The 15,872-nt window shown below is 45.9% G+C and overlaps 1 protein-coding gene across 2 annotated transcripts; it reads right to left on the reverse strand.

Annotated features, from left to right (window-relative positions):
• Positions 1 to 236: 236 nt before the first annotated feature.
• Positions 237 to 15,466, reverse strand: CD40 (CD40 molecule). Of its 2 annotated transcripts, XM_020965682.2 has the most exons (10): positions 14,987 to 15,466; positions 10,189 to 10,572; positions 8,165 to 8,243; positions 7,694 to 7,819; positions 7,280 to 7,426; positions 6,307 to 6,400; positions 3,048 to 3,115; positions 2,521 to 2,607; positions 2,342 to 2,370; positions 237 to 1,299 (listed from the first exon to the last, which is right to left on the reverse strand). In XM_020965682.2, exons 3-10 carry the CDS (start codon positions 8,235 to 8,237, stop codon positions 1,141 to 1,143), a joined length of 783 nt encoding a protein of 260 aa, XP_020821341.1. In that variant the 5' UTR covers positions 8,238 to 8,243; positions 10,189 to 10,572; positions 14,987 to 15,466; the 3' UTR covers positions 237 to 1,140. The 2 variants fall into 2 exon arrangements, with proteins under 2 accessions (XP_020821341.1, XP_020821340.1); XM_020965681.2 differs by lacking the exon at positions 10,189 to 10,572.
• Positions 15,467 to 15,872: the final 406 nt, after the last annotated feature.

Raw genomic sequence — 15,872 nt, forward strand, 5'->3', positions numbered from 1 at the left:
GTGGCCCTGGCTTTGCATCAGATTCTTCACTAAGGGAAGGGGGGACCCCGTGGTGAGCCAACTCCCCCCATCCAGTGCCCACTACCCAGCACTCCCTATCCCTTTCCCTTTCCAAACATAGGCTGTAATTTGACATCTGTAAACATACCTTGAGCCCCCTCCTTTTTTAAGCCCATATGGGTCTGGACCCTAGAGTATAAATCAAGATTTCCCAATTAGTAGATCAAGACCTCTGATTGGACCTCAAAGTTTTATTTAATCAATCTCCAAGTCACCTACAGATGCCAACCCTCATACCATTCCAGGCAGTGTGTACACACCCCAACCCCAATCCCACTTTTCAGTGATCATAAATAACACCTAGTGAGACAGACTGACTCCGGCCTGAGTGTCCCCTCCACGCCTTCCTTGCACTTGCGCCCTATCCAGTATGAGCTAAGGCAGCCTTCCCACTGCTCCCCACCCCCTTCTCCCTTCCTTAGCTCTTTTTCCATCTGCTCTTCCTGTCTGGTCTCCCCCTCAGCTGGTACTGCAGGAAGATAATGGGATGTTATATTTTTATCCTGATGTTCTCCCTGAAGGTGGGGAGCAGGGCACTAGAGCACCCAGCAGCAACAGCAACAGCCACTCACACTACGTTAAGAGGGAGAGGGTGGGAAGACCCTGGGCCTTGAAGTAGATTCTAAAGAGTAAAGCTTCCCATCTTCTGGCATGGAAGGGGTCAGAAGGACCAGCCTTAGGATCAAAAGTGCTTTGTGGGCAATGTGTGTTCGTATGCAAGGAATCCCCTCTTACGGCTTTAGGAGACTGTGCCAGTGGGATAACTGGATCATTTTCTTTTTTCTTCCCTCCTTATGCAAAGGCAGCAGGGCCAAGAGGGGAACTCTGGGGCCTGGAAATATTAAAGTCATTACTAAGGGGAAAAAGTCTCAGGACCTTCTGTACCATGCACTTCAAGGGTCAGATGGGAAGCAGGCAGCCCCCCTCCCAGAACTTCCCCCACCCCTCCCTCTGCCTCCAGAACAGCAGCTTCTGGTAATGCTGCTATCAGTACTCTTGGGCTTCCCCCACATCAAGATGCCCTGAGCCTCGATGCCTGGCCTTGTTTTGGCCCTGGCAGCCCCTGAGACCCATGGCCTCTCACTGTCCTTCTTGTTCTGAAATGCGGCTGTCTTTGCCATCCTCCTGGGTGACAGGCTGGCCCCGAAGTAAGGTTTCCTGTACTGGGAGGGGATCCTCTTCATTCTCCTGGGGATTTCCTCTTGGGTGCAAAGTACCCAAAGCCTCTTGCTGGAGAACCTGCTCAGGACAAAGAGTCAAGTAAAGGGCAGGAGCCTTTACAAATAGAGTGCTCCCCCAGTGAGACAGAGAAGGGGCGTCATGCTGAACATTCTGAGGCAGAAGAAGAAGGGAGGGATGCGCATACTTCCCTCTATGGCTGCTCCCCAGTATACAGAGAAGGTATGGGAAGGAACAAAATTCTAGGCTCCTTTCCATGGGTTCCTCCTGCCCTCTGCTGGCCATACCATGAATCACAAGTCTTTAACCCTCAAAGGGAGGGGGATGGAATCCAAGGTCATAATCTCTAGAGCTGTAAGGTACTTAGAGATGATCCAACCAACCTTTTCAATTTTAATAAGAGGAAACTGAGGCCCTGAAAAAGTTAAGTGATCTGTCCAAGGTCACACAAGTAAGGACACAGCAAAGCCAGGACTGGAACCCAAGTTTTCTGCCTCCAAATCCAGCTGTTTTGCCCATGCTACAAAGCCACAGACCCTCTCTTCTCTCCTCCTCCCACAGATCCTGCCTTTGCTGCCACATCTAAGGCTTGGGGGAAAAACCCATAAGCACCTGACTGTTCAGAAGACTGGAAAAAAGCCAGGTACATTAGCTGCCAGACCTTGACACCTGGATTGCCACCAGCTGTGTAAGGAGGTCAAGGTTCAAGCCCCAGGAGAAGGAATAAGTAGAGAATCATAGAGTTACAGAGGATGCAGTACAACCCTCTCATTTTACAGAGGAGGATACTGAGGCCTGGAGAGGGGACCTGCCCAAGGTCACACAGAGCCCAGACTCAAACCCAACTCACCCAACTTCCAATCTAGTGTGAGCTTTCTGCTCCACCAGGATGCTAATGGCAGGGTTCTGAGGCACAAGAAAAAAAAAAGCCTCCATGGGTGGCCCCTATCCAAGTAATGAGAGGACACTGGCTATGACGATGGAAAGGGAAGCCGGGTCTTGCTGTCCAAATGTGGATGCCAGTGACTCACTCCCTCTTCTTCCAGTCTGCTGAACCCTGTCTAGATCTCAGGAAGCAAAACTAGCTCAGTAAATGACCTACCTTGTTCTTCGGCTCCTTGAAACCCAGACCTGAATGAGAAATTGGGAGGAGAGAGACGTTAAGGGCAAGAAAGAGAGACTGCACCCTGTGTACCTGCACCCTTTCCTTTCCCTCCTCGGGTCTTTTCCCCACCTCTCCCCAGGAGAACCTCCCATCACCCAGCCCAATCCCAGACTCACATTTCCAGTGGAATAAGCCGATGATAACAAAGAAGATTCCTACTATTATGGGGATCAGCACTAAGAGACCCGTTCGAGATTTGGGACCTGGGGAAAACTGGGCTTTAGCAAAACCTCCCCCAAGCATCTCCCATCCTTTTACAATCTTTTGTTCCTCCCACTTTTCCCATCCCTGGTCCACTCTCCATCCCTTCTACCCCCCACTCAAAATCTTTTCTTTCACACAGAATGCTAGAATGTCTGATCTGGAAAGAGACGTAATGGCTAGCTGGTGCAACCCCTCATGTTACTGATGAGGAATCAGTGGCATAGAGAGGTGAAACAACTTGTTCATAGTCACTCAGCTAGTAATTGGCAGAACCAAGGAGTAGAACCCAGGTCTAATGACTGTTAAATCACATGTTCTTTCTACCCTCTCTACCTTTCTACTCTTTGCTGATGCATAACTTCAATGTCTATCTTATCCCTTCCATTCCCCCCATCCCAAATCTGACTTTAATCTTCTGCCATTGTCCACACATAATTACCATCTTGGCAGAGCACATCAGTTTTATCTGTCCCCTCCTGAATTTCCACCAGTCCTGAGGCTTTGCACCTGGGTAAACACACAAGCACAAGCACAAACACACACACACACACACACACACACACACAGATTAAGTTTTTCCAGCTCATGGGGCTTCAAGGCCAGAATTGGGAGAATCAGATAAGTCAAGAAGTTCCTGCTCCTCTGTGCAAGGGATTATGGGAGATGGAAAAAGATAACTATGGTCCCCTCACTCAAGGAGCTTAAAACCAAATAGGGAAAGCAACTTTAATTAATTGTGATTCAATTCATAAACAATGATAATGCTTCTTATGTTTACAGGTTGCTTAGCATTTGCCTCACAACAACCCTGTAAGGTGGTACTGGGATTATTGTCCCCATTTTTCAGATGAGAAATCTGAGTCATAGAGACTTTAAGTGACTTGCCCAAAGAGCAAGTGTCAGAGCCATGATTCATATACCAATTCTAGGTCTCTTGACTGACTCCAAGTCCAGAGCTCCTTCCACTAGACCATGCTGTACAGAACAGTGCATGATCTGAGTGCTAATGTGTGGTCCATGAGTGCTAGAAAGTTCAGAAAAAGGGGAGAGGAAAAAGAATGGTGTAGTCAGGGAAGGCTTTCAGAGGGACTCGATCTACATCTTAAAGAATGGACAGAATTTGGACAGGTTAAGGGGAGAAAATGTATTCTAGGCCAGGATACTACATTACATTATAGAGTCACAAATTAAGAACTGGAAGGGACCTCAGAAGTCATCTGGTCTAAGCCCCTTATTTTACAAATATGGAAATAGGTCCAGGTCCAGAGAAGTGGGAGGCAGAACAAGGACTTGGATCCTCCAGCTTCAAACTGAATGCCCTTCTCACTGGACCATGAACAATACCAACAAACGCAGGCTCCTGTCTACAGAATGATGCCACGGCAGGCAGCGAGCAGCTGTGTGGAGGGAAGGCAGAGGGCAGAGGAAAGGACACCACAGCGGTGTTGATATTGATGAGGTCTGTTGACTTTCCCCTCTTAAGACCTGCTTCATCCTCTGTGAAATGGGTACAATCCTATTTGCACACCATAGCTCCCAGGATTTTGTTGAAAGAAAAATGCATTGCAGATCTTGCAGGAACTATAGGAATGTGAGTTATTGTCATTAGTATTCTAAGTCCTGGAGAGTTATGGGAAATAAAGTTGGGCAGGCATTGTTATAAAGGGCCAGGCAGAGCAGTTCAGACTTGATTCATTAGGCAACAAGGAGCCCCGGGCAGTGTTTGATCAGCTTCATGACAAAAATGAGTGTTTTTCAGAAGATGAATCTGGGGCTTGTGCAGAATAAATGGGAGGAGGACATGGAAGGCAGGAAGACTAGTCAGGAAACCGCTCTAGTCATCCATCTATGAGCTGATGAGAACCTGGCCATGACAGGGGAGAAAAAGAGAGAGACATTGCAAGGGAATAGCCAGTGGTCTTGGGGACCAGCTGAGCTTGGGGAGCGAAGAAGAAAGAGGAGTCAAAACGAAGAAGTCTGATGTCATACAACGAGGACTGAATTTAGACTGAGAACCCAACTTCGAATCTCAACTTTACCACTACATATGTGGCGTATGGTGAGTGGTGTAACCTCTCTGAAACGTGGCTTCTGCATCCGTTAAATGAAAGAGTTGGATAAAATAACATCTGAGTTCCCTTCCAGATAGAAATCTTATAATCTCCACAAAAATCTTACAAGTCTCTGTGATTCTCCCCCCAGGATGGGTCCTAGGTGATCATAGATTAGGAAATTCCCAATTTTTCAATGGGGGAAACTGAGGCCCAAAAAAGGTAAATGCAGGTCCCCTAACTCCAAACCCAGTGCTATTTCCACTTAATAACCCTGCCCACAATGAGATGTCAGGAGGCTAGACTGACAAGTATAGAAGACTTAGTAGGACTAGGGGGCGCTTCCTCACTGGTGTCTGCTGCTGTTTTCTATGTCTTTGTTTTTCAGTCAGAGCACTCACACATAAGTACATCATGAAGATGAGCTGGACATATCCCGAATGTCTGAGTTCCTCTCAAACTTTTGCTACTTTGTGACCAGAAAAACAAAGGGTAGGCAAGAGGGTGATCATGGTGAAGAGAAGTGGGGGAAAGGAAGGAAAGGGAAAGGAAAGAAGGAAAGAAGGAAGGAATGAAGGAAGAAAGAAAGGAAGGAAGGAAGGAAGGAAGGAAGGAAGGAAGGAAGGAAGGAAGGAAGGAAGGAAGGAAGGAAGGAAACAAAGGAGAGAAGGATGGAGGAAAGGAAGGATGGATGGAATGAGAGAGGGAATGAAAAAATAGAGGAAAGGAAGGAAAGAAGGGAGGGAGGGAAGGAAGGAGAAGAAGAAGGAAAGAGGGAAGGAGGGAAGAAAGGGAGGAAGAGACAGATGGGGGGAAAAAAGAAAGTTATATAAAAAGGTAGAGCAGAAAGTTAGTATGAAGAGGAAGCAATATGGTATAACTGGACTTGGAGTAAAAAGACATAGGTCTGAGTCCCAACTCTAATGCTTACTAGACTGACCTTGAGCAACAACATCATTGAATCTCTTGAGACTCAGCATTTACATCTACAAAATGAGTAGAATTGAGGCAGCCAGGTGGTACAGTGGATAGAGCACCAGCCCTGGAATTAGGAGGAACTGAGTTCAAATTCAGCATCAGACACATAACACTCACTAGCTATGTGACCTTGGGCAAGTCACTTAGCCCCAATTGCCTCACGTAAAAAAAAAATAAAATTTTTAAATGAGTAGAATCATTCTCAAATAGGTACTAGCTGCAAGACCATAGACAAGTCATTTAACTTTTCCCTGCCTCCATTTCCTCATCTGTAAAGTGGAGATAATAATAATACCTGGACAGTTATTATGAGAGTCAAATGAAATAATATGTAAGGGGCTTTGTAAACTTAAGATATTACAGAAATTATCTGTTATTCTTTATATTATTGTTAGTATTATCCTTGTACTACCATCACAAGGGAAAGTTTTTTATAAACCTTGAAAAAATGAAGATAACCATTATCTTCTTTTCTAGCTGAACGCATGGGTGTGCCAAAGGACACACACCCGCACCAGAGTATGGCTGGAAAGGATGGGAGAGAAAGGCCTTCATGTACAGTAATGTGTCTTTTCAATTTCCCAGGTATGCCACGGACATAAGGCCTGGAAGCATAGCCCCAGTGACTATTCATGGACCCAGGAAGCAAGAGTCAGGAATTCCCAATACCTGGTCCAGGGGAGGCACTTTTCAGAAGCAGAGGATACATTGGAGAAAAAGCCTTTCTTGCAACGTTCACAGATGGTGTCAGTAGAACTTGTGCCTGGGAGAAGAGAAGAGAGCAGAGTGGATGTCATCATCAATAATAACCAATGAACGTTTATTAAGTGTCTACTATGTACCAAGCCCTGTGCTAAGTCCCAGCCATCGAGGGGCTTACAATCTAATAGGGGGAGATAATACATCGAAAGGAAGCTAAAACATGGATGAGAGGGCAGAACGTACTCAGCACGGGGGTTATGATGTTCTTAGAGTCAAAACCAAGCTGAGCAGCTAATGGTAAAGATGTTAGCTGGAAAAGTCTGAGCCCTTCATACAGGGAGGCCTTGGGAAGAGCTCATTTCTCTGCCTTCCAGCCCTTCAATCCGAGGGAAAAGGCCCTGAGGCTGTCATCTTGAGGTAGGTCTGGAAGGCTATTAAGTCAGGCTCCTCTGGGCTACAGAAGCAATGGCCATCCAGGAGCAAGGGTCAGGGGTAAGCTTCACACCGGCTGACCTGTCCCTGTTCTACAGTTGCATCCTATAGGAGAACTTCTAATCCTCCCTTCCTCCCCCTTTCCCTTCTCCTGGAGCTGGGAATGGCTGGAACCTCTGGCAAGGGAGACAACGGAAGACTGGGATCAATGGTGCCATTTTGGGGCCTGAGGACCTCTCCTCCCCACCCCAATTCCTCTCCTTTCTTTAGAAGTAACAGGAATTGCTTGGCTAAATGCAGATAGAAGAGATGAAGAGTACCTTTTCCCTCCTCAGCTTTGGCCCTGGTCTCCCTCACTCCCCCCATACTTCCTGGACTAGAATCTTAGATATGAAAGAGACCTTAGAACATAGAATATCAGAGCTGGAAGAGCTTAGAGACCATCTAGCTTGATCTCTTTACTTCATGAAAGGGGAAACCGAGGCACTGCCCCAGTAGGGCTACTCACCAATCAGCTTGACGCCAAAGCCTAGTGGGCAGGAGCTATGGCTGCTGCAGCTGTCACACTCTGGGCTAGTACAGTGAAAACCATCTGTGCAAATGCAGATAGTGTCCTCTTTTAAGGAGCCTTCCTCCTGAATCTTGAGGTGCAAATCTAAGCAGAGAGGGCAGTGAGGAGCCAGTGATGAGAGGAAAAGGTTGGATCTCCCTTCCCAGCTCTTTCCTGCCCCAGAATCCACTGACCCACAAGCACATGTATAGTGGGACACATGCCCTCTACCTTTCCCCTGGTTCCCCACCACCCCATCACCACCATTACCACCACCACCATTACCACCACCACCACCATCACTACCACCACCACCACCATCACCATCACCACCACCACCACCATCACCACTACCACTCTCTGTCAACATACTGGGATCACAGTATTTGTGTTGATGGCAGTATTTATCATGGTTCCAGGAAGACTGGAACTCGCCCTCTTGGCATGACTCACACTGGGTTTCCCTGTCCTCACTGCAATCAGTGACCAGCTTTGTTCCTGGAAGATGTCAAGAGAAGAGAAAGCTCCAGCCAGGCCAGAACCTCACATTTCTATAACACACTGAGGTTTACAAAGCACTTTTCTCACAATGGGCTCTGGGAGCTAGGTAGTACTAGCATTTAATTAATCCACAAGCAATAAATGCCTACTACGTGCCACCTACTAGGCATATTATCATATCTACTTTAGAGGTGAGAAAATTGAGGAATGGGGAGTTGGGGGGTCACATGGCTAGTACACATTACTTTGTATGTATAAATGTGCCCAAAGTCACATGACTAGTATGAGCCTGGATTCGAATCCAGGTCTCCTAATTCCCATCCTAGTCACCTTTTCATATACCTGGAGAGCACTTCTCACAGCAGATTCCATTCACCAAGTATTGACTTTTCTCACAAAAAGTGGATGGTTTCATATGGACCTGAAAAGAGAGAAATCACAAGATCTCAAATTTGGAAGAACCATAAGAGAACAGCTGCCTGCCTCCAATTAAGTGAATGGCGATTATCAGGCCTGGATAGTTTAGATCAGAGGTGTCAACAATACTCCTGAGAGCTACCGGAACTAGATTAAAATGCAATTGGGAAATAGTTAACAAAACAAATTAAAAATACAATAGAACATAGGTAATGTTGATTGGTGGTTCTCTAAGTCAATAAATGCCTTCAAGGATCTTTGTGTACAGTTTAGGGACCCCCCCCCACTAGAACTATTCAATAGACCTAAATGAGTCTGAATCATGAGGTTAAGAGTGAAAGTTACTCTCTGGATTCAGCCTCTGATCATTCTGACAGAGTGACCCTGGCCAAATCTCTGAACCCCTCAGTGCCTCAGGCAGCTCTAAAACCAAGGCTCAGAACACTTGCTCATCTGCATCCGTCAAGGGAGAAGGGTGTTGCTGACAAAGTGAAATTTTCAGTGTGACCATTAATATATCAGAAATCAGCAAACTATACAGGAAATCTCAGGATTTGACCTATGTTTTGGTTTGTCTAGACTTAACAAAGTGATGGAGAAAAGCTTGCTGACTCAGATGAAACTTAAAAGTGCATGCTGGGTTTTTGGAGAGCTGATTGTTAAATGTTAACCAGCATACCCCCTAGATTTTCATTATCTGGAGTTCTGTAAGCTGGTGATCTAGGCCCCAAACCACACACACACACACACACACCCCACAGTTTCAACCACATTGCAGCTTCAGCCAACAGTAATGGTAAGAGTCAAAGGACCTATGGTCAGATTCCGGTTCTACTACTTGTGTGACCATGAGAAAATCACTTAACATCTCTGGGCCTCAGTTTTCTTATCTGCAAAATGGGAGACTAGATGATCTCTTAGGTTTCTTCTAATCCTAAATCCTATTATCTTAAAAATACCAAATGAATTGATCTAAATTGGAACTGAGGAATACAGTGGAAAAGCTCTGGTGTGGAGTCAGAGGACTTGAGATCCCAGCCCAGCTTTGCCACTTATTCAGAGTCACACTTAGTGTCCCTGCCTACAGTCAAACCTAGTTCTCCTGGTTGTGCTATGGTTTATCCAGCCTTTACTTAGACACTTCCAGTGACAGAAGACTCACTACCTTATGAGGCAATCTATTCTTACTCTTTCCCTACACCATACTACCTCTCAAATGACCCCTGTCTCTTCTTCACATTTATTATTTTCTTCAAGGCACATCTTCTTCCACACAAACTGTCTTTCATTTTCATTAACTATAGCTTCCTGCCTCCCCCTATTTTCTGTCTAGCTGTCTCTCTGTCTTTATCTCTGTGTCCCTGTCTCTGTCTGTCTCTGTCTGCCTCTGTGTCTGTCCCTGTCTCTTCCTGTCTCTGTCTCTGTGTCTCTGGCTGTGTGTCCCTGCCTCTGTCTTCTCTCTGTCTCTGTGTCTGTCCCTGTCTCTGTCTTTTCTCCTTCTCTGACTCTGTGTCCCTGTCTCTGTTTGTCTCTGTCTCTGCCTCTGTCTTTGTGTCTGTCTCTGTCTCTTCCTGTCTCTGACTCTGTGTCCCTGCCTCTGTCTCTCTCTGTTTTTGTCTCTATGTCTCTGCCTGCCTCTGTCTCTTTGTCACAGTGTCTCTATCTCTGTCACTGTCTCTGTCCTGTGAATCTGACTCTATGTCCCTGCCTCTGTCTCTCTTTGTCACAGTGTCTCTATCTCTGTCACTGTCTGCATCTCTGTGAATCTGACTCTGTGTCTCCGTCTCTGCCTTCTTTGTCTCTGTCTTTCTCCCCATGCCCTCTCCTCCACCCCCAATGCTACTACATTCTTTTATTGGACCCAACCGAAGTTGGTTGAGTTTGTTGCAGGTGAGCTCTGGCCTTCAGGAAAGCTGGCAAGACAATACATATGTATGTCAATTCATTACATTTTACAGCCAGTAGCAGAACCCAAACTGGAGAGGATTGACTCAGCAACAGCTTAGAAAGCAGATGAGTGCACAGCAGATGTTTGTCCCCCTAGCAACATCAGCCATCTCCCAGTGCACAGTCCTGAAGGGGGCTGGGTAAGAATGTGCGTGGCTAAGTACAGCCATCAGAGGATCCCTGGGCTAGAAGGAAACTGGGAGCTCATCTCCTTTAACTGTGCATCACATCCTTTATTGTTCAGTCCAGCAGCCAACGGCAGAGATCCCCTCTGAAGCACCCCCACAAACACCAATCACTTTCTGCTTGAACACAGCCAGTGACAGGAAGCAGTCCATTCCATTGTTGGGCAGCTTCTACGCTAGGAAGTTCTTCCTTATATGGAACTAAAATATAATAAGAACAATAAAAGATTTATTTACATAGAGCTTTACGGTTTATAAAACACTTTATAAATGTTATCTTCTTTTATCCTCACAACAATCCTGGGAGGTAAGTGCTATTATTATCCCCATTTTACAGTTGAGAAAACTAGGGCTGAGAGAGATTAAATGACTTTCCCAGGGTCACAGAGATATTAAATGTCTGAGGTCATACTTGAACTCAGCTCTTCCTGATGCAGGTCCCACACTCTAATCACTATGCCACCTAGTTGAGTTTAATCCCTCTTCACATGACAATCCTTCAAGCACAGTATTTAAAGAAAGCAATCAGGGCAGCTAGGTGGCTCAGTGGATAGAGCACCAACCCTAAAGTCAGGAGGACCTGAGCTCAAATCTGGCCTCAGACCAAACACTTGACACTCACTAGCTGTGTGACCCTGGGCAAGTCAATTAACCCCAATTGCCCCCCCCAAAATGAAAGCAATCATGATTCTGATAAAATCCATCCAAGTCTTTATCCCTAGTTCTTTCAACCTCAAGAGCCAGCTGGTGGCTCAATGGGCCTGGAGCCAGGAAGACCTGAGTTCAAATTCTGCCTCAGACTGTTACTGGTTTTATAATGTTTGTTTCCCTGAACTGTAAAATGGGGGAATAGTAGCACCTACCTTGCTGCCTGGCACATAATTGTGGTTCATCCTTTGTTCTCAAAGAGGACCATGACATCAGGTAGATGATGACATGACTTGCAATTGACTTTGATTTGAGTGAGGGAGGGCTGTGCAAAGTTACCAGTCTCACTTTCTCCTCCATCTGGGACCAGTGACCAAATATCCATTAGGACAACTGGAGATGGCCCAAGTTGAACATAGTAGGTGCTATGAGTCCCTTTCCCCCATTGACACAATTTTAAGCCTTTTCATGTTGGTTGCCTTTCTCTAGACACTCTCAAGTTTGCCAACATTGCTCCTAAAATATGACATAGGTGTCCTAGGGCACAAAACTCCATGCTCTAAATGAGGCCTGACCAGGCAAACAAGTGAGATGGACACCACTTCCCTGTTTTGGAATCATCTTATTGACTCATATTGAACTTTCAGCCAATTAAAATCCCCAGGTAATTTTCATGAACAAGCATCTGGCCCTATACGCCCCATTTTATATTGGTGAAGGTGAGTTTTTGGACCTAAACACTGAATTTTACATCTATCTCATGAAACTGAAAATGTAAATTGAAAAATTCAAGACATGCTATACTTGATATTAAGAAATGGCCTCAATAACAAAAACCCCATACAAGCAATTGGTCCTGGATTTTAGCAGACTGAAAGGTTGCCATTCGGTAATACTCAAAGTATCTGAAATTTAGGAAAGTGCATTGTACCATAAGTGGGAAACTGGCTAGACAAGTCTGCCAACCTAACTAGGCCCCCTAAAATACAACAGTCTGTTACCATGCAATGGTTATTACAGCTACACACACATACACACACCCCACCCCCATTACATCCAGTTAGAAGGGACTCTAGGGATCATTTAATTCAACTCCCTCATTTATAGAGGAGGAAACTGAGGCTTAAAGAAGAAACTGATGTCCAAAGAAATTTAGTAGTTTGCCCAACATCACACAGATAATAAGTAGCAAAAGCAGAATGGGAACCCCTGTTTTCTAACCCTAAATCCAGTGCTCTTTATATTGTAACAGAGCAGAATTACTGCTAAAATAACAGGTCATAGTTACGTAGGACTTAAGAGTTTACAGTTTTACAAAGCCTTTAGTGTCAGTATTAATATCCCTATTTTACAGATGAACAAACTGAGGCTTGCAGTGGGGACTTACTTATTTAAGATCACGTAGCTAGCAAGTTTTGGATCTGAGCCCAGAATTTGGGACTTGCTTGACTCCAAGTCTAGTGCTCTTCAATTCAGTAACCAATATTATTAACTCCATCATAAAGCAAAAATCAGTCTATAATGAACTTGTGACCAACCATGAGCCCTTAGCTCTGTTCCTCCTGTCACAGAACACTCTCAAGGAAAGTGCCTGTGCGGGGCAGGAGGACCTGACTTCAAGTCCAGCTTCAGACACTTGACACTTACCAGCTGTGTGACCTTGGGCAAATCACTTAACCCTGATTGCCTCACCAAAAAGGGGAAAAAAGGAGAGTGCATGTGACTAAGGAATTCTCCCTATTTTGAGGAGCTCAGCCCTTTCCCTGTGGCAGAACCTGGAATGAGGGGCTAGGGAGTCTGACCCTTGGTTCACCTCCTTTCTACCTGCCTCTTCCTCCCGTGTGGTCCTTTCCAAAAGGTTCTTTCTTTCTGGCTTCACCCTCCCTTCTCTCCATCTCTATTTGCCCTCTTAACTTTTGTACTCAGTGAAAATGAAAGTGAGGGGCAGAAGTGGCTTCCCCCCCTTCCCCTCCCACCAGGAACCCAACTTCTCCCCAGTAATCCTCCCAGGCTTGTTTATTCCTGTATAGCCATCATTCTAGCATTTTACAGCTTCACTGACAACCCCTCCCCCAACCCGAGTGAAATGAGGTGGGGAAAAGGGGGGAAGTTATGGGTTGGGGGACTACACAGCAGACCAGGTACAAGGGGAACTCCCAACCTCCAAAATGAGGAACTATCCAAAAAACAGAGAGGGGTGTGGGTCTGTAATGAATTCCCCAGCGATATGCTTGGGCAATTCTGAGCTTCAGAACATGTGTGTGATGGCTTCAGAGAGACATCATCATCCCAGGGTAGTAGCCCCCTCTGAGAGACAGTATGGTTGAGAGGAAGAAGCCTGTGCCTAATTCACTGTGGGCAAGTTACTTCATCTCATTGAGCCTCAGTTTCCTTTTATGTTCATTGGAAGAGTTGAACTAAACAGTCTCTAAGGTTCCTTCCAACTCTACCATTTCTTAAATCCTCAGGCCCCTTCCAGCTCTCTCATCATGTGGTCTAGGAACAAGGAAGTTCTGATGTTTTACATTCTACAGGTCCTTCCAGCTCTGACATTATATATTCATAGGATCATAGATATTTGACATGGATTTTAAAAATCTATCTAGTCTAACCTCTTCATTCTTATAAAGCAATTGAGGGTCAGAGGGGTAAAATGATTTGCTCAAGGTCACACAGATTCTAAGTGACAAAGCAGGGATTTGAACTTGGGTGTCTGATTCCAAATTTAATGTTTCTTCCACCGATTTTGCACTTCCTCTAAAGTCCCTTCCAGTTCTGCTGCTCTCTGTTCTAATGTTTCTCTAATTTTGGCATTCTGTTTTCTAAGCCCCTTTCAAATTGGACATTACAGGATTCTCAGTTCAAAAAACAAATCCTATTGATTTGTTTCATTTAACCCCCTGATGCTGTCCCTGAAATTGTATCCATTTCTTTTAGTTAGGGAGTCATAGGGTATTTCCCTGGCTTTTCCCCTGAGACAAAACCAGTGGTGGTATAAAGATGTGGTAGTTTTGCGCGCTGTGTCTCCCCCTTCCCCTTCTCTAAGGAGTTTCAGCCTTTCACCTATCTTTCCCTCTATCCACAGAAAGGGCACAGAAGGGAAGCACTGATAAGACTCCCCCCAAGTTGTCAAGAATCCCATGACCATGCAGAGGGGTTGTTACCAGATGCAACAGCATCCTGTAATATGAGAAAAGGACAGGAAACTGGACTTTTTCCACCTCTTCCTATTCCATTCCATTTCCTTTCTGGCCTAGAGAACAGCAGCCTATCTGTAACCTCCCCAGTTCTTTAGCCAGCCAGTCCCAGGGGTTTAAGGCTGAACACAGGCTCCTGGGGCCTAGCTCTGTGCCAATTTAAAGGCAGTCTCACCTCTTTCTTCTTGAAGTGCCCATAATAATATTCCCACAAAAACTCTAGACTGGACTGGACTGGACATAATACAAACTCAAGGAAGGTGGAATGAATTGAATCAGCTCTAAGAAGGCACTGGTTGCCTCAGACCCTTAAAGTTGGCTGCAAGGAGCAGCCCATGGATGAATGATCTGTTGCCTGGAAGTTAGCAGGGTGACCCACAGCTCACTCCCCTTAAACTGGCCATAAGAAGAGTTGTCCTCTGCTACCAGGTCATTTCCCTTCCCCTACCCTCTCTCCCTCTACCTTTTATTCAACTTTTAGTTCCTCTCAGTTTTTCATTAGTTGATCTCTCCAAGAAAGTAAGTCAAATGTTAGATCTGGTGAAGAAGGAACCTCAGAGAGTTCACTATCTTCATTTCACGGAGGAAGAAACTGAGGTGTAAAGAGGACACCTTTCAGGATCCCCTAAAATCCACATTATGCCCAGATGTGTGAGCCCTTTCCAAAAAGCCCTACTTTTCTTTCCATCGCATCCTATTCCAAGTTTTAGACTCCAACCTGGCTTCCCTGGAAAGAGAAGGGGGAATGAAGGGGTAGGAAGTCAACTCACGGCGGTAAAAACGCAGGTCCACAGCAGACAGAACAGGATCATGGCTGGACTGGATGAAGGCTCCAAGCGAGGTGAGGATGGCCAAGAGCCGGCGTCTAATAATCCCCTACACACCACATGGAAGCCCCACCCATAACTGGGCGGGGCACCTCAAGTCAATCTCACCTAATGTTGTCGGGAGAGCTAGAACCCCAGAGAGCCCCCTGACCGCACCACAATTAGTGTTTTCCGTGGATATTCCAGGTTAGGACAGTTTTCCGGGATCCAGTTGAGAGGACTCTTTTCCTGGCACCCCAAGCTTCTCTCCCCTTTACTTCCAACCTCTGTAGTGGAACCCCAAGGGGAAGTAAAGGCAGGAAAGAGGTATCCTGTCTATGCTCCAAGGATTATAGGAGCAGTGAACTGGGTCATGCCCGTGGGGCTGGAGACCCGCTGGGTTAGGGGCGCAACACTGCTCTACCCCCACCACCATCCGCCCGAGCCGACAGAACTGAAAGTTCCCCCCCCATCCCCCTCTTTCTCTGGGCTCTCTGCCAGCTTTTCTAGAGGAAGTCCCCTGGGAGAAGTGCAGCTTGAGAGGAGAGCGTGGGTGTTTGCAAGGAAAGGAGTTTCCCAAGCTGAGTTTCTCTTTCATTCCTAAGGAAATTCCAGACTAAGTGAGGGAAGGTGGGGAGAAGCTTTTCGATGCCCGTCTCTGTCCCAACTCTAAGACCGAAACTGACAGGAAGAATAACCATAGTTCACATTCTTTGGGTAGCACTTAACAATGCTAGTGTAAAAGTTACTGCCCCCATTTTACAAAAGAGAGAATGAAGGCACAAGGAGAGAAGAAACTGGCTTGTCTAAGGTCACACCAGAAGTCCTGGGCAGAACCGAGCCTGGACCC

The sequence above is a fragment of the Phascolarctos cinereus genome, unplaced genomic scaffold, assembly GCF_003287225.1.
Source record: "Phascolarctos cinereus isolate Bilbo 61053 unplaced genomic scaffold, phaCin_HiC Scaffold_2;HRSCAF=192, whole genome shotgun sequence".
NCBI classification, from domain to species: domain Eukaryota; kingdom Metazoa; phylum Chordata; class Mammalia; order Diprotodontia; family Phascolarctidae; genus Phascolarctos; species Phascolarctos cinereus.